Source organism: Prinia subflava, chromosome Z (genome assembly GCF_021018805.1).
Source record: "Prinia subflava isolate CZ2003 ecotype Zambia chromosome Z, Cam_Psub_1.2, whole genome shotgun sequence".
Classification (NCBI taxonomy): Eukaryota; Metazoa; Chordata; class Aves; order Passeriformes; family Cisticolidae; genus Prinia; species Prinia subflava.
In genome coordinates, this window is record NC_086283.1 from 20,941,688 (window position 1) to 20,964,400 (window position 22,713).

Genomic DNA, 22,713 nt, shown 5'->3' on the forward strand with positions numbered 1-22,713 from the left:
TAATCAATAAATGCAATTTTAAAATCTAGATTTGTTTTCATATTCCACATATTTCCATTTCTTTTTGAAGTGTATAAACTACAACTGATATCACAATTTATCATAAGGAACACATTAATGGGGTAAGAGAGCTTTCTTTCACTCTTTATGGTCTGATCATGAGCTAGTGCCTGCAAGGTAAATGAGAGTCTTTAAACAGTAACCTAAACTCTGTCCAACTCTTTCTGCTCACTGAGTTTTCTTACCACTGAATGTAAAAGGAGAGTTATAATTCTGAAATCACACAAGAAGCCTTTCAGATCCAATCCTGCTACTTATGCATTGCAAGACACCTTGTTAAAATACATTTCTAAATGAAATACAAACTGATACAGCAAATAAAAAGCCATTGTGGGTGAGCACACAGAAATTCTTGTACAGAACAGTGGGAATGATGGGCTCTGAACAGCCCCTTGCTGCTCTTGTGTGGGGCTGCACAGCCAATGAGTGCTGTCCTAAAACAATTCAAAGTATTTCACCTCGTGTGCTTTTGTATTTTCTTCTTGTGGGAAGTGGTCCATGCTATCATTGCAGAACCACGAATCACAAGAGCAAAGGATCAGGCACTACCAAATCCAGCCTGCCATCCTTTCTCTCAGCATCCTCTACCCCGAAATGGCTGTGGAGGGGTGGCAGATGGGGCTCCAGGTGCTGCAGAGCCAACACTCGTTGGGTGTTCCCCAGCCAGACCTTTGCTCAGTGCTCATCTGTTGTTCCCTCACCTCTTCACCTCCTGCTGGTTGCCTAAATCCCCCTTGCTCCAGCATGGACCCCAGAGAGCAGGATCTGCTGGTGCCAGGCACAGCCACAAAGCCTGACCTGCAGAAATTTGGCTGTGACCATCCTGAATAATTTTTGCTATAAACACACATTTCTGAACAGAGCTCAGTTTTCAAAAGCCATTGATGTACTTGTGATTTGAACAGCAAGTCCTAGACATCTGCTCTCTCATCTGAAAATGCATTGCATCATCTTCATGACCATTCCTGGTGCTCAGCTTTAGCTGGTACAAGAGCAGAGCCCTGCAGCCAGGCTGTCCCAGCCTTCGGAAGGAGCAGAGGGACATCTTGCTTTGATTCCCTCTATCAGGTGCTGTCCCACTATCAGCACAGCCTGACCCAGGCAGCCCAGGGTTAACAGGAACAAAGTGGGGGCGCTGGGTGGTCTGGATCAGGTCATTTGGGATGAAGTGGGAGCACTGTGCTCTCTCTGCAGACTGGCACCTTCCACCAAACCTCAGGTGCAGGATGGCTTTGCCTTCAAAGGGAGGATCACACAAACAAAGCCTCTGCTCACCAGCTGGTTCTGATTTCACTCCCTGCTCTAAAGCCTTCCTTCAGCTGAAAGCAGATTTTTATCTGCCTCATCAAGTTGCTCATGGGGTACTGCTGCCTGCCAAGCTTCGTAGCCTTCTGTGCCTCAGTCCTTCAGAGAGCTTCCCAACCCCACAAAAAATGTAAGTATAAACGTTGTAAACACTGTTCCTGGTCATGGTGTTCCCAAGGGAGTATTTTTCTATTTTAAATCAAAGCAGTTTTGTTCCAGCAGTAGCCTCAGCTGTCACAGCCAGAATTCCAGAGCAGGTAACACCCTGCACACCACAGTGCAGCATCATCCCAAGGTTTGGATGTACATGGAATTTTGGTCACATTAAAATTCAGAAGCTTTGTTTGAGGCTCTTTTCATTACCTGGTACAGATCACCATGCATGTGTTACTTACTGTTGTTATTTATGACTCCAATAATCCTCACCACATCTACAAAGCCTTCCAGAAGTTGTTCCCTATTTCCATTACAATGGGATGACTTGGGGCCTGCTTTCTGCTGACCCTGGTAGAAAGTTCTTTATTAAGCAGGGCAACGTGCTGCATGCAGGTAACATTCCTGAGCTGGCAAACCAACAGCGTTTCCGTATTTTATATTACAGCACCTTTTCTCCCCTGAGGAGTATTACTGCAGTTTCTGTAGTTTCCTACTGAAACACAAAGCACTTTCTTATGGTCTGTGTAAAAGAGAGGCTGTTGTAATTATATTTTACTGCTTTCCAAGAAATGCTCTTTTTAAAATCGTTTGTGAGGAAGCCACTAACTGCTCTTCTAAGGTGGTGAAGCAAGAATGAGGTTTTATCACATTCTTTGCATTTAGTTCCTTTGAGACCAGTGGGATAGAATTTACCTGAAATGTTATTTATAAAAACTCCTGTTTAAAGCAGGGTATCTGTTTGGGCTTAATACCTGGAGGAAAAGTGAAACTTTTTACATGTGATGAATATCTCCAGATGCCCCAGTGCCTTAAAATACTGGATTGTTGTAGGCAGTCACCCCTTCCTGTCTTTCCATACCTTTCCAAGTGCCCGTTGAGGAGATTTTGTGATTTGGTGAACACTTTTTAATTTCAGAGGCAGAGCTTGTCGTGGGTGTAGAACAGTGTCAAACAGTGAAGAAGGTATTGCTCCACCACCTCAGAGGTGTTTTGCCCTAACATGGTACTACAGAAATTAGTTTTTATTCTGTGTGACTGACTGTACTATGTGGCCTTACAGCACAGTAAGCATGTAAATGAACAAAATAAAGAATTTCAGGTTTATCATTAAGCAGAATATTCATTACACAAGATTCTACAATTATGTTATTACTACATGACCTTGCAGAACAAAGTTATGTTCTCAGTTAGGGCTTGCGTGACACTGCCAGAGGAATCCAACTCAAAATATGCTGGATTGAGAAACCGAGTTCACGCTCTTCTCTGCAGAGTGAGATTTTGAATAAGCAACAAACTCCATCCTTTCTAGATAAGAGCTGTGTGGTATTCCATACATAGTAATGGGGGATGGGAATCACAGGTCAAGGGGGAATGGCTTCCCACTGACAGAGTGTGGGATTCGATGGGATACTGGGAAAAACTTTTCCCTTCGAGGCTGGTGAGGCTCTGGCAAAGGTTGCCAAAAGCCGCTATGGCTGCTCCATCCCTGGAAATGTGTAAAGACACGTTGGATGGGGCTTGGAACAAGCTGGGATGGTGGAAAGTGTCCCTACTCATGTCACAGGGTGGAACGGGATGGCCTTTAAGGTTCCTTTTCAACCCAAGCCATCCTGGGATGCTTCAACTGGCCGCTGAAGGCAGCCCGTGCTCTGCGGCGCAGGTGCAGGGATGCAGGTACGGAACGTGCTCACCCTCCTGCGAGCCGGCAAAAGCGACGGCGGCGCCTGCAGGTGGGAAAGGCTCTGTGGCCAAGTTCCTAACCTCCCGCGAAAAGAATATATAAGTTCATTTGAGCAGCAGATAACTATGGGTTTACACTCCCCCTACACACGTCGTAAAAAGAACAGCGAAGGGCTTTACTGAACAGCGTGGGGCTGTGCTTTTCCCCCAGCGCTCGGCGATGCTGTGCCGGGAGCGCGGTCGGTGCGGAGCCCGTTCCGGGCAGGTGTCGGTGCCGGGCCCGGGGCGGGGTCGGGCCGGCGCTCCCCGCCCGCAGGTAGGGCCCGCCCAAGGCGCGGCCCGCGCAGGTAAAGCCGGAGCGGCCCCGCCGTCGCCGCCGCAGTCTCGCCGCGATGTTCGGGACGCAGCAGCAGCTGCAGCCGCCCGCGCTGCCCCCGCAGCAGCAGCAGCAGCAGCTGCAGCAGCAGCACTACTACCGGCGGCAGCAGCACTACAGCACCCTGCCCGCCCGCCGGGCCTGCCCCGAGCCCCCGCCCTGTCCCGAGCCCCCCCAGTGCCCGGAGCCGCCGCGGCCGCTGCCCTGCCTGGACCCCGCTCCGCACCAGCAGCAGGACGGCGCCGTGGCCTACGACCGGGTGCGCACCTACGGGCCGGGCTGCCGCCGGGTCAGCACCTCCTGCTCCTCCCGGGCCGCCTCGCCGCTGGACTGCGGGCACGGCTGCGACCCGCCACAGGTACCGCGGGCACGGACCGGGCCGCGGCTCCCGGACCGCCCCTCGGGGCTGCTCCCGGACCGGGCCGCGGCTCCCGTCCAGGATGAGGCACCGTCGAACGCGGAGCCCGGCCCGGGAGCTGCGTGTGTGCCCGACGGGGCGGAGGGTCTGAGGGTCGGGCCGGGCTCCCCTGGGGGTGGGACGGGTCCCTCCCCGGCCCCTCCGCTCGCCCCGCTCATTTCCCCCGGTGGAAAAGGCGCTGCGGCTGCTGCCCGCCGTCCCCAGCCTGACCGGGCTGTCCCCGGGCAGGGATGCGGTCACTGGCAGCGGCCCCAGCGCGGTGTCACCCGTGTCCGCCCAGCGCTGTCGCCCTTCTTCACCCTTTTAGAGCAAAACGCCGTTTTCCCGGTTCTGTCACAGCCCAGCAGCAATCCCGCCGCAGGCGCTGCTCCCTTCCCACGCCGGGATGTCGCAGCGCGGCTCTGCCGACTTGGGGCTGCTCATGTAAATAGAACACGAAGCCTGTGTGCTCACTAGTTCTCTTTGAATCGATGGTGCTTATAGTAAGGTCCGCGAGTCAGGTGTTGGAGTCGGGCTTGGAAAGCCCTCACAGTGCCGTTCAGCAGGTTTGTTGTGTGTGTATCCAAGGCATGGCTTAAAAGTATCAGTGGAATTTAATGTCATTTTAACACATGCAACTGGTATCTTAAAACTGTATTCTAATTATACAGAAGCCAATAGCTTAAGAACAGATTTTACTGCAAAACCAGAAAGGAGATGGGAATTTATTCTCAAACTATTTTTTCCTCATACAGCAGAATGCTATTAACATCCATAGGATTGCTTGGCCATACTCAAATGGCAACGTACGTTTGTTTCAAGATGAACTCTTACTGAATTTTCTTTCCCATGTTATATGTACCTGTCAAAAAGAATCTGGATTAAGACCAATACAAGATCTGAATTCCTTTCAAAGCAGTATTTGCTTTGAAATTCAGAAAGGAATTCAGACCTAGTTTGAGGTCTGCCTTCCTCTCCAGGATGGTTTATGTAAATCCTGGAGAGTGAGCGAGCAGCTGTGCTAATACAAGGACAAGAGGAAACAGCCTCAAGTTGTGGTAGCGGAGGTTCAGGTTGGATATTAGGAAAAATTTCTTCATGGAATGCATGGTTAAACATTGGAACACACTGCCCAGGGAACTGGTGCACTCACTATCTCTGGAAGTGCTCAAAAATGTGTGGATGTGGCACTTGAGGACATGGTCGAGTAGTGGCTTTGGCAGCGCTGGGGAATGGTTGGACTCGATGATCTTGGTGAGTTTTTCCAGCCTGAACGAGTCTGTGATCATAATGGCTTTGTAGGAGTTGGTAATGGCAGAGCCATTCCCTCTGTATCCACGCTGTTAATCCTCTTTTTTAAGATGTAGGGCAGGAGTGTAAACACAGGTCTCTCACCTCCCAGATAAGTGATCTGCTCAGCTAGGCTGGATGGTAGTCTGAATTGCAGTTAATTAATTTAATATTCATTGGCATAAACATTGCAGTCCCAAGCTTCCTCTGCCTAGATAAGTACGTGAACAAGGATTACAGACTCAAATGCTGTCGCTGCTCTATGGAGGATGTTTAATTTTCAACATCTGCTGTAGTCACTGAATCCATTATGTCCTGCTGATGAAAACCAATTTCTTGCTGAAGTGTTTTGCTGGACAAGGTTTTAAAGACAAGAGGGTGTAGCTCAGTCAGGCTCTGTGTGGGTTGCAGTTTCAGTGGTGGAGAAGGAAGACGCCTAATACAGATTATTAGGAAGTTATTAAAGCAGAAAACAGTAACAAACAGGGAAGTCAGCTGGGAGGAGGCAGAAGTGGCAGGCTTGGTGCTGAATGGGAGTTGCCAGAGAGAAGCCCTGGGAGGGGTGTAGGACGTTCCCAAGGAGTGGATCAGTTGCCCTTTGAGCCGAATGTGTAGGGCCATGTAAAGTGAATAATGGACTGATACCAAACTCAGATCTGCGTTTGTTGTAACAGGAGAATTTGGGGTTCGTGGCAGAGCAGTTTCAGCTTTGTACTGCTGGTAAAGCAAAGGGCTGTCTTTGAGCAATATTTAATTTGCTTTTGCAGAGCTTATATAGATTAACAATAACAGACATGTACCTCCCTGTTGATACAATGCTAGTCTCCAGTCATGTGGCTGGGGTGTACTCTTGTGTTTATGTACACTTCTAATAAGCTGGAGAGAGGGAGAATTTGAAATTGGTGTGTGCACAAAGAATATGTGCTGGTATTTATTGCGGTTCAGGATTCGGAGTTTTTTTACTTTCTCAGTGTAACTTTGTTTTGTCCTTGAACTGATTCACAGAAAATTTTGCTCTGCTTTATCTAAATGAGAACTATTTGGAATAAATTCCCTTCCAGTGTGGCTTATGTGTATGAATCCCTTCTCCATGGTCATGAAAAGATAATTTATGAAGTGGCACATACGAAATGTTTGCAGAGGGCAAAACCCTGATGAGCTTCTTAGAGATTCTCTGTCCATGTGAGAAATTTTGGGAGTCAGGTGTTTGTGTGGCTGAGCTCAGTTCTGTGATGTGCAAAGGGCTCCCATGAAAATGGTGTAATATTAACCAGCTTTAGGGTTGGTCTGTGTCATAACAGCCTCAAACACAGCCTGCCATTTCCCTGTTTCACCTGCCAACTGGAACTCATAAATTATGAGCAGATGACTGGATTGCTTGTAATTAGCAAGACAATGTGTTGTGGATAAAGGCCTTTGACACAGATGAAATTCTCACTTTCATCTCTGGGTTGGCTGAAGCTAAGGGTAACCTGTTGAAATTAAAGAAAAAGGACTGGACCCATTGCTTCTACATAAAATTGGTACACAGTAAGGATAAATCTATCAAATGCTTATTGTAAAGTTAAAAAATCTAAATTAAAGATCTTAAAGACTAGCAGAAGTTTTAGTGTTACCTTTAAAATTCTCATTATAAGCCCCACAGCAGATGTTGGAATGGGAAGAACTTTAAAGTCCCTTCAAACCCAAACTATTCTGTGATTCTGTAAAACAGGCCTAAACTGACTGGTCAGGCTGTTATAAATCCCAAACCCAATCATGCCACTGAAACCCACAACAGCCCTGGGCTTTCCCTCTGGAATTCCACCTTCCCCTTCCTTCTCCCAGTTAGAAAATGCTGCAATTCCAAACTGCATCTTCCGACTGCTTGGAGAGAGTAGCCTGTGCCATGCCCTTTGGGAATGCTGGAAAATGGAAAGCGCCCAAGATCCCTTTCCATGGTAGTGTCCTCACTGCTGGGGACAGCTCCAGCGGCCTTGGAGGAGGGACCTCCTTGTGCAGAGCCCCGAGCTGTGTGTGGGCAGTCCAGGCTGGCACAGACACAGTGTTTCTGCCTCTTGGTCTCCTCCCAGCCTATGCCAGTCCAGCCTGCTTGGCTGGAATGGGAGAAAGGGCAGGCAAATCCATGTTTGTAAAGCAGCTCTTTGAAAATTAAAGAGTTTGGGTATCTCAAAAACAAGCATAGTTTTATCCAGGCAAAACATTCTTAGGTTCTATATAATATTGCACATACAATGAGACTGTCCTTGTGCATATTATAGAGGTCTGTTTCAACTTAAAATGCTCCAGACTCCTCCATTGTGGGTTTATTCCTCTGAGACACCTGGATATGTTATCCTAGGATTTGAGTTAGTCTTGGCACATTTGTCCAGTCTTTCAGCGAATTCCAAGGCTGTTGTTCAATGTCGCACAATGGCCAGGTGCTGTCCCTGCACTGGAATTGAGCACTCCCTGCTGTCCCACGGCTCTCCGGTGTCACAGCTCCGTGTGCTGTGGCACGGACACCAGGCTTGGGCTGTGCCTGCTCTGACACTGGGCGGTAGGAAGGACCAGTGGCAATTCTTTTGCTGAGTATTTCACTTTTTAGTTCCAGTTCTGCAGGTGTCAGTGGCGCCGGACTGGGCTGTGTGTTCCAGCTCTCTGTGCTGTCTCTTCTCTGTGTTGTGTCCCCAGAGTCCTGCTGGCACTGCTGGCACACGGGGTGGCAGCAGCACCGAGCAGCTCCCCAAGTTTCTGCAAGTTTTAATTTTTTTTTAATTACTCTTGACTGCTGCAAAAACAATTTCTTTTCTACTTTTGTTTCTCTTTCCTGATGCTGTTATGATTCACTCGTGGGAGGTTTGGAAAACTGCTCCAGGCTTCCCAAACTTATGCAACAGTTGACAGGAAACCTGACCTACTTCAGAGCTGCTCTCATCTGGCTGAGAATGTGTCTGAGACTGAACTGCAGTAAAATAAACATCGCTTGGCTCTGGGGAAGAAATGATTCATTATGAAAATTGGAGGTTTTTGCTGTAAGGGAGAACAAACAGCATGCTGCAAACTGACAAATTGCCCAGTCCTTAGATTGGGTTCAGTGGGAACTCTGCTTGTTTGGGTAAAGACCTGGATGTGAAGAGTTGAAGCAACGTGTGATTTGTTAGAACTGGTGGAGGACGGTATCTGCAATTGCTTCTAGACAGTGCTGGGGCAAAACCTGAAGACATCTGTTTGAAAACAAAGCTGCTGCCAGGGACAGATTTTTGTAATTTAAAGAGGCACATCTCATTTTTCATTCAGGAATGTGCAGATGCTCTATGTGAGCATAATTCTCGTAGGTGGCAGTTGTGGGGTTGTGTGCACTGGATATGACCCAGTGGGTTGTTGGGCAGTTCCTCTGTCTGTTCACTTCTGAGTTTAAGCAAAATCTGAATTTTCATGCCTTGGTGAAACAAAGAGTATGATGCATCTCCATCTACACCAGCTGGGTTTGATGTGCAGTGTGAAAAACTGAAAATAAAATAGATGGACAGGAAGAGGGACATGGAATCCAAGAAGTCTCATCCAGCTTTGATCTGTAGCCTGTGCTGGTGCACTTACAGAGAGTGTGGATTGATTCCCTCAGACCTGCAAAGAGGGGATTGAGAAAAACCCAGCTCTTAAAATGCAGTGATAGATTGTGTCTTGCTGTGCTGCACATGGATGAATTCCTTTGGGGTGTGAAGGACCTGGGTTTAAAACATCTCCAGGTGATTGTGGCCAGTGGATCCCAAACTATTTACTGCCAATGTCTATAATCAGATTCCTCTGCCAGAAAAGGTGTTAGAGGTTGAAGTGCAGTCATCTCTTAACCTTTTTTCCTTCCTTGCAGGGCACCATTCGCAGGATCATTATCGAAAACCCGGATCAGGTAGGGAAACTGTGCTGGACTTCTCTCAGCTCCTTCCCCAGTTCCTCCATGGGGAATGATAAACACTTTGAGAGCACACAGCTCACACCCCTGACAGTGAGAGATGGAATTATGAGGGATTGAAAACACTGCAGAATGGCCACTTAGGCTCCCACTCTCAGCAGTTGAGTCTTTATTAATCTTGATTAATTACTGTTTCTACTGTATTTATTTCACATAGTCCCTATGCAAGCACAACCACTTTGTTTCCAAATGAACACACATTCACACGTTCACATCCTAAAGGGCATCTCACATGCCTTTTAAATTATATGATTTTAGTCAAAATTACCGTAGTACTGAGTTTGCTGTTTGACAAGATTTATGGATGTTTTTATTGACGTGTTTTACAGGAGCCGTTATCTCCTTTTCTTAGAGGGGCTAGTTTCTCTCCTGGAAATAATGTCATCTATGAAAAAACAATACGAAAATATGAGCTATTAAATCCCCTCCAAGTAAGTTGGGTGTTTATATTATCTACTGCAAGAAGAAAATTGAGTTAGTGGCAGGAAATGGATATTTCTGGGTTGGTTTGGTTCTGGGTTTTTTTCTTATTTTTGTTAGGAGTAGCTGCCAACCTGAGAACTGCCTTGTTGTGATCTAGAAAACATTCTCAAAGTAAATGAAGCAATATTTAAGGCGAGCAGAAGGTGGAATGTTTGCCATATTTTTCCTAAGAATTTATTATTAACTAACAATGAAAACTGCTGTTGTATCTCTAATACTGTGAGTCTATATCTGAACAGTGGCTGTGAATTCGTTTCTTGCAGTAGCTTCACAACAAAACAACCACGATACATTTTTAGGAAAAAAAAAATTAAACCACAGTTTCTTTTTTACTAACTCTTGAAAAAATGTATTTGGTAAACCTGTCTGAAATTTCATCTCACAACTGGTGTTTTATCAGTAGCAAAAATATTGCTCCATTTTATTGCTCTGAAACATTTCCAACCGGAAAAAACACTTGAAATTTAGCATATCTCAGTGATTTACCTGAGGTTTTTTTACTTTGTTTTTGGTTTTGTTTTTTTTTTACTTTGTTGGGTTGTTGTTGTGGTTGTGTGGGTTTTTTTTGGGTTTTTTTTTTTGTTTGTTTTTGTTTTTGTTTTTTTTTTTGTTTTTTTTTTGTTTTTTTTGTTGTTGTTGTTTTTTAATTGAAGTTTTTATGGCTCTCTGGATTTTAGACAGCTGAATTCTCTGTGATATACAGTCTCTGAAATGGAAAAAGGAAAAATAAAACATAATTATAAATGACAGCTTCTTTCTTTCTGCAGACGATGTGCAAAGAAAAGGATAAAAAAATGTGGAGTTTAGCCCTGGAAACCCTAGTTTTACTTCTGGTTTTTGTTACCTGGTCTATGTTTAGATTTAGGTCAAATCAAGAGCATAGTTTTGAAGGCAATTTTCATGTAATGGGGCATCCACCTTGGGAAAGGTTTTTGCCTGTGCTTCTCACTGGCAGTTTCTAAAATTGGAAGGAAACTGGGTGAATGACAACCCTGGAGTAGGAAAGTGTGAGCAAACATATGTTCAGTTAGGTACAGAAGCAATTTTATTCGTATTATTAAAACATCCGAAACACTGCCAGCACTGCCGGTGACAGACGCGTTTCATTCGCGGCGGAGGCTGATGCTCCCTGCAGTGTCCAGCACTAACAGGTCCTCCCTTCTCCGTGCCAGGAGAGGCAGTTCCAGGCGTGCCCGGCGGAGCAGTACCCGCAGTGCCCGCCGGTGGCGGTCACCCAGCAGTGCCAGCAGACGCAGACGGGCTCTCCCTGCGAGCTGTGCCCGGGCCCGGGCAGCGACGAGTGCCGGGGACACCCCGTCAGGAGGGGCACGGCGCCCCCCGAGCCGGTGAGGGCTCCACGCTTTGTTCTCGGCGCCGCTTGTTCTTAGGCAGAGACAGAACTCCGGGAATGAGCGGGTTTATAGCTCTGCAGCCTCCAGAGGTTTGTGTTGGACTCTCAGCAGCATGCCCTTGTCACTAAGCAGGGCCTGTGTGTCCGTCTGGGACTGTCCAAGGCTTCCTCGCATGCTGCTGGGGAGGAAAGGCTGTGTGAGGACCTGTGTTTGTCCTTGTCACAGACCTGCGCTCAGGTGCGCGCTGACTGAGATCAGCCCTTGGTGTTGAACTGTGCCGTCTCATTGGCTTATTGGGTTTTGTTTTTCTTTACCCATCAATTCAGTTGGGTTTCATCTGTCAGTCTGTACACAAACACCGAGGGATGCACAGTCTCTGCTTTGGGAGGAAACACGCATTGCTTTATAACCTCAGCAAACATCAGCTCAGAGTTCCTTTTCTCCTACGCTGATCAACCAGGGCTTCAAACAGATTTCAATTTGATGCAAAAGCTGTTGACACAGATTCAGAGGAAGCACAGAAGGAGCTTCCTGGTGTACCTGTAGCCTGTTAGTGCAGCTAGGGGGGGGAGTGCAGCAGGTCCTTCTTGGTGTCAGACCTGTACAGGAACCTTCCAGAACCCAACACTCCCATTAATCAGCTCAGGACACTCAGCCTGGGCTGATGTTCCCATAGAGCTGAGGACTCTGCTATGGAAGCAGGACTTTGGCTGTTGCTTGTTGTTCTAAAGGATGTAATTCCTCTCTGTACAGTTTATTAAAAACCAGCAGATAAGGAAGACTCACTACTGAGAAAAGCGTAAATAAATCGCAAATTGCTACGAGCAGCTAGACCCAAATCCATCCTACCTGTAGCATTTTCATGTTCAGCTTTCGTCCCAAAGAAGGGATCTTGTTCTGATGTCCTGCCTGTCTCCTGCCAGGTGAGCTGCCCCCAGGACAGCCCCGAGCAGCTGGACTGTCGCTTCTTTGGAGAGCTGCTGGCAGAGCTGCACCGCAAGAGCACTGACCTGTACAGCTGCTTGCTGCAGCACGTGGAGAAGATTGGGACAAGGTATTGCCACTGGATCTGTCATTCCCATGTCCCAGACATCCAGCACTGCACAGCTGACAGGGACAGTGATGTTTGTGAATTGGTTGTACTCTTTGTTTCTTCCTGACAGCTAGAATTGACTTCATGTTTTACACATCCATCTGATTTGCAAGTAACTGAGGACATAGAAATGCTGTAAGCCAAGGAAATTTATTGAATTTGATGCTTTAGAATTGTGTCTCCCACACGTGTTTGTACATTGAGCAACCAAGAACTTGCAGCACACTCTGACATATATTTCATGACACAATGCTATTGCTGTGTCTTGAAGAAACAACCCAAATGTCCCAATTTCCTATGTCCTTATATGTTCTTATATTAAGTCATGGATTAAAGTACAGCCTCTATCAGACATAAAGCTCAGTCTCTGCACCTAAATTACCATTAAGCACATTTTCTGCAGAGCCCTGCAGACCATCTGTGGGAAGAAATGAGAGTCACAGCACAACCTCCCTCCCTTCCCTCCTGATCACCCTCATTCTTGCCCTTCACTCCCGATCGTCTGGTGCTTTCCAAGGTCACTGAATAAGGAAAGTGGTCCTGTAGTGGGGGAAAAAGGGAATTTAACCATGACAGAAACCCTGACTGTGCTGAGTCAACACTTGGGGCGGGGCAGGGCAGTGCATTGCAGCAGAGTTGTGGGCAGACCATTACCCAGGCAATTAAGGGAATAACTGGGTTAAATGCTCATAATTGGGATAACTGCTCAAAGGACTGGGGATAGTCAGCCTGTGTTAGCCTTAGGACTCCAGCCTGCCAAGGAATTCCTCCACAGAGGGAAGGTCATGACTCTCCAGCTGATGAAGACCCTTCCTTGCTCTGTATTGTCCAGATAGTCATTTAATGGTGAATATGGGCCTGAATCCTGGAAGTTCTCAAACAGCTTTGAGTTAATAGAGCCTTGGATTTTGTGTTTTACAGGAACCATGACATCGAATTCACGTGCCAGGTAAGGCCCAAGCTGTCCCCTGACACTGGTGGTGGGGAGGGTTCAGGCAAATTAAGCCAAAGCAGTTGAAATGAAGAAAGCTGGTCTTTGTTAGTTAATGCTTCCTGCTTGGTAGAAACATTCAGAGCCTGAAAACTACTGCCAGGCAGGTATTTGCAAACGTGGTAATACTGGAAGGAAACTTCAAGAATTTGCATTATTCCAGTATGAGAGTCAAATTTTGCAAGTCTCTCCTGTTGTTCCAATGATGGTTTCACTGGAAAACAACTTGCACAGGTACGTGTATTTTTACAATGTGTTTTTTGCAAAGGCTCTTTCGCTCCCTGGCCAGTGAAGCTGCTGCTGAGCAGCAGGTGCTCCACCTTAGAAGGCATTTGGTGTGAATGGGGCAGAAATACCTGTCCAGGGTTCACCTGCAGGAAGCAAATGCCACTGAATCCTGGCAGTCAATCTCCTGGTGGCCATCTGTGCTTTACTGGCAGCCCATTTAGAAACACGAGGTTCTGCCTCACCATAAACTTCTGGGAGTTGTAGCATCAGCTGTTAATCCCTAAGAGAGAATTGGTTTGAATACTGCTTTTAAATGTTAAATTTAAGCATTTGAATATATGCTTCATGAATCACTTTATCTCACTTTGTACATGCCCCACATATAAGACTTTGGAAGTTTTCTGGATAGACTTTGATCTATTTTTGTTCTTATTTGCCTTGTACTAAGGATGTTTTTCATAGCAGAGCTGTGTAGTTAATGTAGAAACCACATTAGTATCTACCAGGCAAAATTCTTAATCAAGATGTCTCCCCTTTCCTCCCTTCTTTGCTTAGACTGAAGATATTGAAGAAATAATTCCCAAAGGACTGTCTGAGGCAACAAAGCAGCAGATTCGTTATCTCCTCCAGGTATGGCAGCTTGGTGGCCTGTAGGAAGTGGGAGCAGTGGGAGCTGGCTCACACAGGAGGACTTAGTACCCTTCTCTCTATTCCCTCATCCCATTGTTTCTAGAGTGAAGGGGGTGGAATGGTAGCTTTAAAGGAACTTTCACATGGACCCACAGTCCACTTGTGTATTTTAAACTTTACTGGGGCTTTCTTGCACTTTCACTGGAAACTGTCTTGTTTTTTGACCACTGTCAGGAGAACAGAGGCCTTTCATCTTTCTGTGTTGTGTATTAAGGCTTTACTTTAAAAGCCAAACACAAATACAAGGTGCTAAAAAGCCAGAAGCAGACCCTAAACCCCACCTGCTCCCAGCCCAACCCCATGCTGGGCCTGGAGCAGGGAGGGAGGGGTGGGGAGGGAGCTGAAGAACCAGCCCAGGAGGACAAAAGCCTTCACACCTGAACCACAACAGGAATGGTTCTGTTTGTTCCCCAATGCCAAAAGCACAGCTTAGCACTCGGAGCTGCCTTTGCCAGGCAGGTGTGTCAGAGCAGGATGCAGAGCAGCCTCAGCAGGAGTGTCCTGATTTGGGCTCCCTCATGTCTGGGGAGATGCACCTTGGAATCACTTCCTGGTTAAAAAAAAATCCATTGAAATGAAGCTGAGAAGGAGCAGCCTGGTCTGAGTTTGCAGCTGCCTCCTCTGACCTCCCCCATCCCTTCCAACTGGAATTATTCTGTGCTTCTCTTAAAAGGAAGATGGACATCCCCCTAAGTATTCCATGGCCTCACACTGGCACAGTGTCCTGGTTCAGCTCCAGGTGAAAAAGCTGAACAGGCATTTCCTGTTGTCTCTGTGTGCAGCTGGTTTCACATCCTCACAGCTGTGATTATAAAATGTAGACAAAATGGCTTTTGGGGAACCAGGTGTTGCCAGGATCCACCCAGAGTGCTCTAAGAGCCCCTGGCCACCAGGACAGAGTTGGGAGGGAAGGGTTTGCACAGCCCAGGATCCTGAGCTGGGAATGCCCAGAAGCTTCTCTAAGGACACAGAGAATTCCACTGGAGAAGCGCATGGCACCTCTGGGATTTGGCAACCTCTGGCATTAAGCAGTTGCTGAGTGGGGTTTTACTTACATTTTTATAGTCTAAATTTCACCATTTGACTCAATTCCTTCTTTCAAACTACTCTATAGTGTATTAAACAATAAAACCAACAAAACCGGAAGGCAAAAGTGAAATTACACTTTAATTACAAAACAAATGAAAAGGTGAGTTACACTAGGAATGAAGTCTCAGTCACACCATGGCACCAGTGGGGATAAAAATTGGGCAAGGGCCAATCCCTGTAAGGACAGAGAGCATGAGAGCTCATTCTTCCAAGTTAAGGGAACACATAGGAGAGTTTCACTTTTGTCCAGGCAAGAAAAAACACAGCTTTTGCACAGAATATTCAGCCCTTCCAGGAGAGTCACAACTTGAGGAGTTATTTTGTGTGACCTTTCAAATCTATTTTTTCTTTAAATATTATAAATGTACCATGAAATGGAACAATTTCTGTTTTCACCTGAATCAATACACAGCAAATTAGAGACATTAACATTCCAAAGCAGAACAGTGTTGGGCTGTGGTCACTTCTGGTTTTCTCTTTCATTCAGATGACTCCTTTCATCTTTGATGAAAAAAGATTCTTGGGATCTTTTTCCTTTTAAAGGAAGGAGTTTGCTGTATGAGCTTTTTTAATTTAGATTTTTAGAAATGTTAATTAAATTCCCTCACCCTTGAGCCCAAAGCTTTGCCAGATCTTAAACATGACTCATTCCTCTGTGCTTTTTCAGGCAGGGCAGTAATTTTTAAAAATCAGTCTAAACACAAAGCTTTGAAAGCTCAAGTAATAATTGTGCAGTATTAACACATTTATTTTTCCCTTTATTGGTGTACAAAGGCAGTTCCTTACCCTGTTGTTCCTTCCACTTTTAACAATGTTATCCTGTTTTATGAAGCAGAAACGGAACATTGGCATTTGCAGAACAAAGTGCCATGAAAATGTTTCCTGTAGAAACTGTGGGCACTTCAAAGGTTTTAGAAGCTACTGTCAGCTGTAAAGCAGTTTCTGTTCTACCTCTTGTCAGGCATATTGTAAACAAAGCTGCCTAATTAATCCCAATTATCCTTTTAATTTCTCCCCTCCCAGATGAGAGCAACATCGGACAAATCCCTGAGACTTGTGCTTTCCACGTTCAAGAATCTGCGTGAGGAGCTCTGCCATTTGCAGGATGATCTGGGGGTGAGTTCTGTTCTTCACGGCGCATGGCTCATCCAGCTGCTCCCAGCTGGCAGCAGGACTCAGGGCTGGCACTCCAGGCTGTGGCTGTGCTGGTGGCAGTGGCTGCACTGTCAGTGACCTGGGGGGCTGGATGGACACGGGTGGCTTTGGTGGCTCCAGAGATTCTCTGGCCTTCAGCCATCCCAGCCCTGAGGCTGTGGGTGCAGGCAGCAGACAATGTTTCCCACACCAGCCCAAGTGCTTGGCACAGCTGGGAATGCCATAGCATTGTCCTGGAAAAGTTGAGGGAGAAGGAGTTTGAATTTGAGTACAGAACACAGTCTGTGCAGTGGGCTTGGTTTTGGGGTGGTTTTTGTTTGTTTGGGTTTTTTTGTTGGCTTCTATTTAAATTGTTTCTGGGACAGACTGGAAGAGCAGTGTCCATGATCCCAGTGCTCACCACCCAGCACAAAGTCACAGGTACTACAGAAGTTGTGCATTCTCTGAGTTCTAAAACATCCCTTTATTAATGACTGAGTGTGTTGCACTTCATGGGAAGTTTACTGAAAAATGCAGCTTTTAACTGTGAAGTTTTGACTTGCAGAAGCTGGAAACCGACAATGTCTTGCTGAAGAAGGATTTGGCTTTTAAGGATTCTCAAATAAAAGAGTATGAAACAATGCTGGCTTCTTTGAGGGAGAACAATCGTCAGCAGCAGGTGAATTGAGAAAGATTTCCAGTGTCATTCCAGGCAGCCAAAATGGGGCAGTTTGCAGGCTTTAGTGTAGTCTGAGTAACTGCTGCCTGCTGCGTGTGTGATGCTGTTCTTCCCCTGAGGAATAACATGCTCATTCCCCCTGTGCTCTCCAGCAAGGGCTCAGGGACAGCACTGCCAAATGCCGCTCCCTGGAGGAACAGCTCCTGTCCATGCGGCTCAGCGAGGGGGACAAGGACTGCCAGCTGAAGGAGCTGGAGTACAGCAAGAGGGCCCTGGAGCAGGAGATCCAGAGCCTCAAGCTGCAGGTGAGGGCTCACCTGGCTGGGTGCAGTAGCTGAGTCCCAGACTCAGAGGGATCGGTGTAGGAAAACTAATGATGAAAACTTTCAGTAAAATAAAAACGGGTTCTTTGCTGCAGAGCTGCTCCAGCCCAACCCTGCAGACCACGACAGACGAGCTCTCCAGCCGCTATGTGGAGATGATCAACAACCTGAGGGAGGACAAGGACAGGGAGATCCGCAGTCTCAGGGTAAGGGGCTCTGCTGGCACTGGCTGTGTGCAGGGACAGCTGCTCCTGCAGTTACAGCAGCAAAGACCTACTACAGGCACTTTTTGGGTGTCTTCTGCTTGTGCAATGTGTTCACAGACACTGGTGATGGTTTGAAACCTTTATAGTAGAACATAAAACTGTGACATAAAAATAACCCAACTGTTCTTTACATCAAGAAATTAGGGATCAAACCAATTACCAGGCTGTCTAAAAGGATATTCTGTGTGTCCTGATAACATAAGAAATTAGTCAAAAGATGCTCAACAGGAAACAAAAATAAATCCCAGTCACACCTGTATGTAGGAAATGTCTCTCATGGAAACCAGAGGTAAAAGTCTCCAACCCTGGAAGCCAATTCAACTGGTTTAGCTTTAGAATTATAAAATCATTAAATTAATACTGGGTAGAATTCAGTCCAATTAGCACTTTCTGAATTTACTGTGGGGCTCAACTTCCTGACCTGAAAATCCCTAGTCTCAGTGTTGATGGTGTTAATGAAATGTCACCCCTGGGTCAGTGCTGAGGGGCCCTGCCCAGAGCCCCCCACACCTGAGAGCTCCTGCCTTGTTCTGCAGTCCCAGCTGTGCCAGTTCCAGCAAGACATAACCAGGAGAGAGGGGAGCAACAGCGATTTGCAAATGAGGCTGCACGAACTGACATCGCTGCTGGAGGACAAAGAGGCTTTTATTAAACAACAGCAAGAGGTAAAATAATGCAAGTTATTTCTCTTCTAAGGGTTTTTGTGTTTAAGCCTTCGTATACTGTGTAGGTGGAACCTTACCAGGAAGTCCCTTGTCCTCTCCTTGGCTTAGGAATAGGGGCTAGGATTTGTTTTAACTGAATGCTGTTCCTCTGCCAGCCTTTTGGAACTGTTTTTTGAGAGAAAACTCTGCAAATATTGTGTGGTGACTCTATTGAACTGATACTTCAGAAAACATTACTTCACATCAATGTCTGCTTTTGGTTTTCTCAGGAGCTCTTCAGACTGAAGCAGGAGAAGTTATCCGGCAGTCAGTCCCCTGGGGTGACAGCCATCATCACTAAAAAGTAACGTGTTATTCACCTTAGAAACACATCCTTTGGGCTTTCCTTTGTTTAGGCTCTGTTAAATAACCTATTCAACTCTCTGCAGGTACAGGAATCAATATCCTATTCTGGGTCTCCTGTCCGATGACTACAAGGTCACATCACCTGTCAATAAATCACAAACGATTGTAATTGAGAGGACTGGAGAGATCTGGAAACACGTAAGTTTACCTGGAGATGGACTTGTTTCTCTGCAATGCCTAAGTGTTCAATTTAACTTCAAAGCAAGTATTACCCAAAATGAGAGCTCAGAAATGCCCTGGTGGTAATTTAACTGCAAAAAGCCAAGTGACCGACTGCAGCCGGGGAACTGTCCTCGCTCTCAGGAGCAGGCAGTAATTGGTGGGTGTGGTACAAATAAAACTTCTTCTTGTTTTCTCTGGCACGTAAATACCCTGAACAAAAGCAGCAGCACTGCCTTAACACTGGCCCCGGGGTGTTGCTGTACTGGCCAGGTAGGCAGGGACTGTGTCCTGGTATGCTCTCAGGTGAGGAGGGATTTGGGAGGGCTGTGCTCCTCTGCATTAGGAGCATTAATGACTCCAAGCTATTATTAAAACATACAAAGCACCGCATCCCTGAAACTCACCTTGAGCCAGGGCAGTGACAAACCCAGGAATGCAGAAGAGTGGTGATGTTTTAAGGAGTGATTCAGAGTAAAAATAGAGAACAGTGCTGCTGAAGCTATTTCTGTTACAGGCAGGACTGGTGGTGCCAAGTGTGGCTACAAGGCTGGAGTAATGGCAGGGTGGCCAAGCAAGGGTGGTGGTGGCTGCAGGCACAAGGTCACAGCAGCAGCTGGACCACAGGGGCACAGCCAGGGGACAGTTTTGTGACAGCCTGAGCAACACCGCTGGCATGTTCCTCAAGGGGACCTTGCCTGCAGCAGGATTAAACCTCACCCAGGTGCACTGCAACCTAGTGAAATGTCAAGCAATGAAACATCAATAGAGAAATGAAAAGTAAAGTGTTTGGTACACAGGAAAGGCTCACTTGTCCCCTTTTCTACAAGACAAAACAAGCTGGTAATTAAATGAGACACTTAATGGGAGGTAATTTTGTTTTGTAACAGAAACAGTTTGTTTTTTTTCCTAACAAGCTGCTTGTTTCTTTAAGGAATGAGAGAAACATCTGAGCCCTCAGAGCTGCTCCAAGGAGTACACAACCACTAAAACTGCTTTACTTTCTACTTTTCTGCATCCAAAAAAAGGTTCAGTCTGATAGTGAGGAAGGCTGGGAAAACATTAAGGACTCACTTTCCCTCGGAAGAGTGGGATGCTATCCCCTCTGTGGACTTCAGCTGTTCTTGACTAGCTCCTGTTCTTCAGCCAGTCCTGAGGCAATCTAGGAGACAAAAGGAAGATACCTGAAACCTTTTCCTCTTGGTCCCTTTGTAGCCATCTTCTGTTTCCTCATGCTGAGAGTGGGCATGACCCCGATGTCAGTCCCACCCCTCCCACAGCTCCTTTCAGTGCAGTCCTAGGCTGCATGGGAACTTCAAAAATACCTCACTGTGAACTGCTCCTTACCTTGCACCTGCCTCTGTCTGGGAAGCTCGGATACAAAGGACAAAACTTACATCAAACCCAGCTTCTAAATGCCAGAAGTTCAGTGAAGGGCTGGGCCAAGGCTCATTTTAGAGAATGTTTCTGACCTCAAAGGTGATGTATTTTCAGCCCCAAACCAGCTGTAAGTATTTATTTGCTGTGCTTCAAATTCTCAAGAACTTGGTATATTTTTATATAGAACTTTGTGTGAAAATAACTCATGGACTAAATTTCCTTATCAGACCAACCTGCCATTTATGCTCTTCGCAGGACCACAGAAATTCTTTCAAACTCATTCATGATTCAGTAGTTGTCTGAGCAACACAGCACAGAGACTCACAGGGAAAGTTTGCAACACTGCAGTCCAAAGGTGCTCTTTTATCGTGGGGTTCTTGCTTTGCTTTCCTGCTGCAGCCATGTATTTCTGTTCCCAGATAATATAGACCCTAGGCAATGTTTAATGGGGAAAGAATGCTGGAGGCTACCTGTAACCATGAAATAAACCCAAGTCTAACTCTCTGGATCATTGTCTGTCTGTCCCGGAAACATCTTGTGTACAGTTGGAGGAGGGGTAGGTGGTGTCTGGTTCCTCTCCATGAATCTTTACAAGTGAAAGATTAAGGCTGGCTCCCGTTTCTGGCTGCTGCTGCCAGAACTCCCTCAGGTACTGCTGGATGTCCAGCTGGCCTTGTGCTCTTCAGGACTGGGCAAAGAGCCACGAGTAAAACCTGCTGCTCTTTGAGTGTGTCCAGGCTGAGATGGGCCTGCAGTTTCACCAGCTTGGTCCCCTCTTTCCACCTGGTTTTACAGGAAGGCTTCAGTAAGTTAAATACCCTCATCTGAGTGAGGACTGCCTTGCCCCTCTGCACTCACTAATTATTCTAAAACAGATTCTAGAGCAACCCCTCTTTCTGCAAAGCAGTGAATAAAAGGTACAGCTACGCACAGAGTTAACACGTTCCTGCCAAGAGACAGCGTCAGTGCAATAGATAATTTTAGTTATTATCAAAAGTTACTATCAGCAAAAGACTTTTTACCTTTGGTAATTTTAACAAAAAAAAGGAAGAGCAGAGGAAGAGCACCATGTTTGTCCAACGCCATCAGTTACCTGTGCAGGTGTCTGGGTGCAGGCGCTCCTTGTGCTCCCACCAGGGCCAGGGGTTTCCCACAGCTTGGACAAAGCTACAAAGAACAGAAAGGGTGGTTGTTAATGGCCACCATTCCTGATGGCTTATCCCAGCCATGGATTTCCCAACTCAGCCCCTCAGTGACACCAACCTGTGTTTCCTCCACTCCATGGCACAGCACAGGGCACACAGGGAACTCCCTCAGGGAGAGACAGGGCTCAGACCAGGAGCTGCTGGGCACGGTGAGACAATACCATGGCAAAGGTCACCACCAGGCAAATGCTCTTTTCAAATCCAGCTGATCCATCCCAGTAGAAACACCATCCTGGGGCAGCCAGGAAAGCTGCAGCCTGCTTAGAAAAAGCCCAGGTTGCTACTCAGGCCAGCTAGCTCTCTGTCCTGGGGGTAGCAAGGACAGCTCCTCAAAGAATCTGAAGATCACCAGACCCTGTAAAATGCTACAGAGCAGGGGTTGTAAACTACACTTTCTACTCACAGACAAAGCAATGAATGGTTGCCAAAAAGCTGAATTAGACTAGTAAATAAAGCATATAGCCATTTATTTATAGGCTGTTGTTTTCAAACCATACCTCTTTAAAAAGTAAATTTAGTATTTTTTACTATGAAGTACCTGTTACTGTGGGCTCAGCTGTCCCTTCTTTGCTGAAGAACTGGAACTGATTTACATAATGTGGTTTTTGCACATTAGGAGTTTACAGAAACTCCTTTTCTTATTTACTCAGCTCTGTAAATCCTGGGTAGAAGCATTTCACTTCAGCTTATTTCCCACCTCAGTTTCAAGTAGGTCCACTAAGACTTCAACATTTTTCCAGAAACAAATTAGAAAAAAGTCAGACATTATTTTCTTTATTTAATTACAATATATATTCTGCCCTGTCTTTATCTGCCAGAATGCAGCCTTGTTTTGCAATGAAAAGGAGAAAACTGTCTTCTTTGTTTTGACTGATCTTTCTACAGTATTGAAATTTCTCTCTCAGCTGTAAAATAAAAGCCAGAGAGCTCTGGCTGGGAAGTGCCTGACAACTCCAGCAGCCACCGGCCCACACCCAGTACCTCACCTTTACCTCCAGAGTTCTGCTGCAGCTCTTCCGTGTTTTCTCTCTGATTTATTACCTTTAATTGCAGGCAGTTGAAACCTGAGGAAAGACAAACACAGCTGATGATCAGGATGTGAATCACTTTTAACTGCACCTGTCAGCCCAGTAAAAAGCTGCACCAAACAGATCTGACATTTCAGAGCAAGCTCTGCACACCTTCCTGACGCTCTGCTTGCTCAAGCACCCCTGACCTGTCACAGCTCTCAAATATTTACTGGGAAAGGGCACTGAGAAGGATTTGGGAACTGTCCCTCAAACTGCTGAGGATTCAGATGGCATTTTATCCTTGCACTTAAGATTTAAAACACCACTTCCTAGTAAAATCTTATG

General features: G+C 46.3%; 1 protein-coding gene and 1 long non-coding RNA gene across 3 annotated transcripts; one reads left to right on the forward strand and one right to left on the reverse strand.

Moving 5' to 3' along the window:
* Window positions 1–3,519: 3,519 nt before the first annotated feature.
* Window positions 3,520–20,657, forward strand: POF1B (POF1B actin binding protein). Of its 2 annotated transcripts, XM_063423987.1 has the most exons (15): window positions 3,523–3,935; window positions 9,115–9,153; window positions 9,546–9,647; window positions 10,872–11,045; window positions 11,975–12,105; window positions 13,066–13,093; window positions 13,919–13,993; window positions 16,166–16,258; window positions 16,842–16,955; window positions 17,108–17,260; window positions 17,374–17,484; window positions 18,081–18,209; window positions 18,479–18,552; window positions 18,638–18,752; window positions 19,708–20,657. In XM_063423987.1, the coding sequence occupies exons 1-15, from the start codon at window positions 3,594–3,596 to the stop codon at window positions 19,711–19,713; spliced, it is 1,686 nt and encodes a 561-aa protein (XP_063280057.1). In that variant the 5' UTR covers window positions 3,523–3,593; the 3' UTR covers window positions 19,714–20,657. The 2 variants fall into 2 exon arrangements, with proteins under 2 accessions (XP_063280056.1, XP_063280057.1); XM_063423986.1 differs by lacking the exon at window positions 19,708–20,657 and having other exon boundaries at window positions 3,520–3,935; window positions 18,638–19,680.
* On the reverse strand, window positions 19,801–22,338 carry LOC134564794 (uncharacterized). Its single transcript, XR_010083651.1, has 3 exons — window positions 21,417–22,338; window positions 21,247–21,320; window positions 19,801–19,935 (listed from the first exon to the last, which is right to left on the reverse strand). It is a non-coding gene; the product is annotated as an uncharacterized LOC134564794 (long non-coding RNA).
* Between the last annotated feature and the right edge of the window lie 375 nt (window positions 22,339–22,713).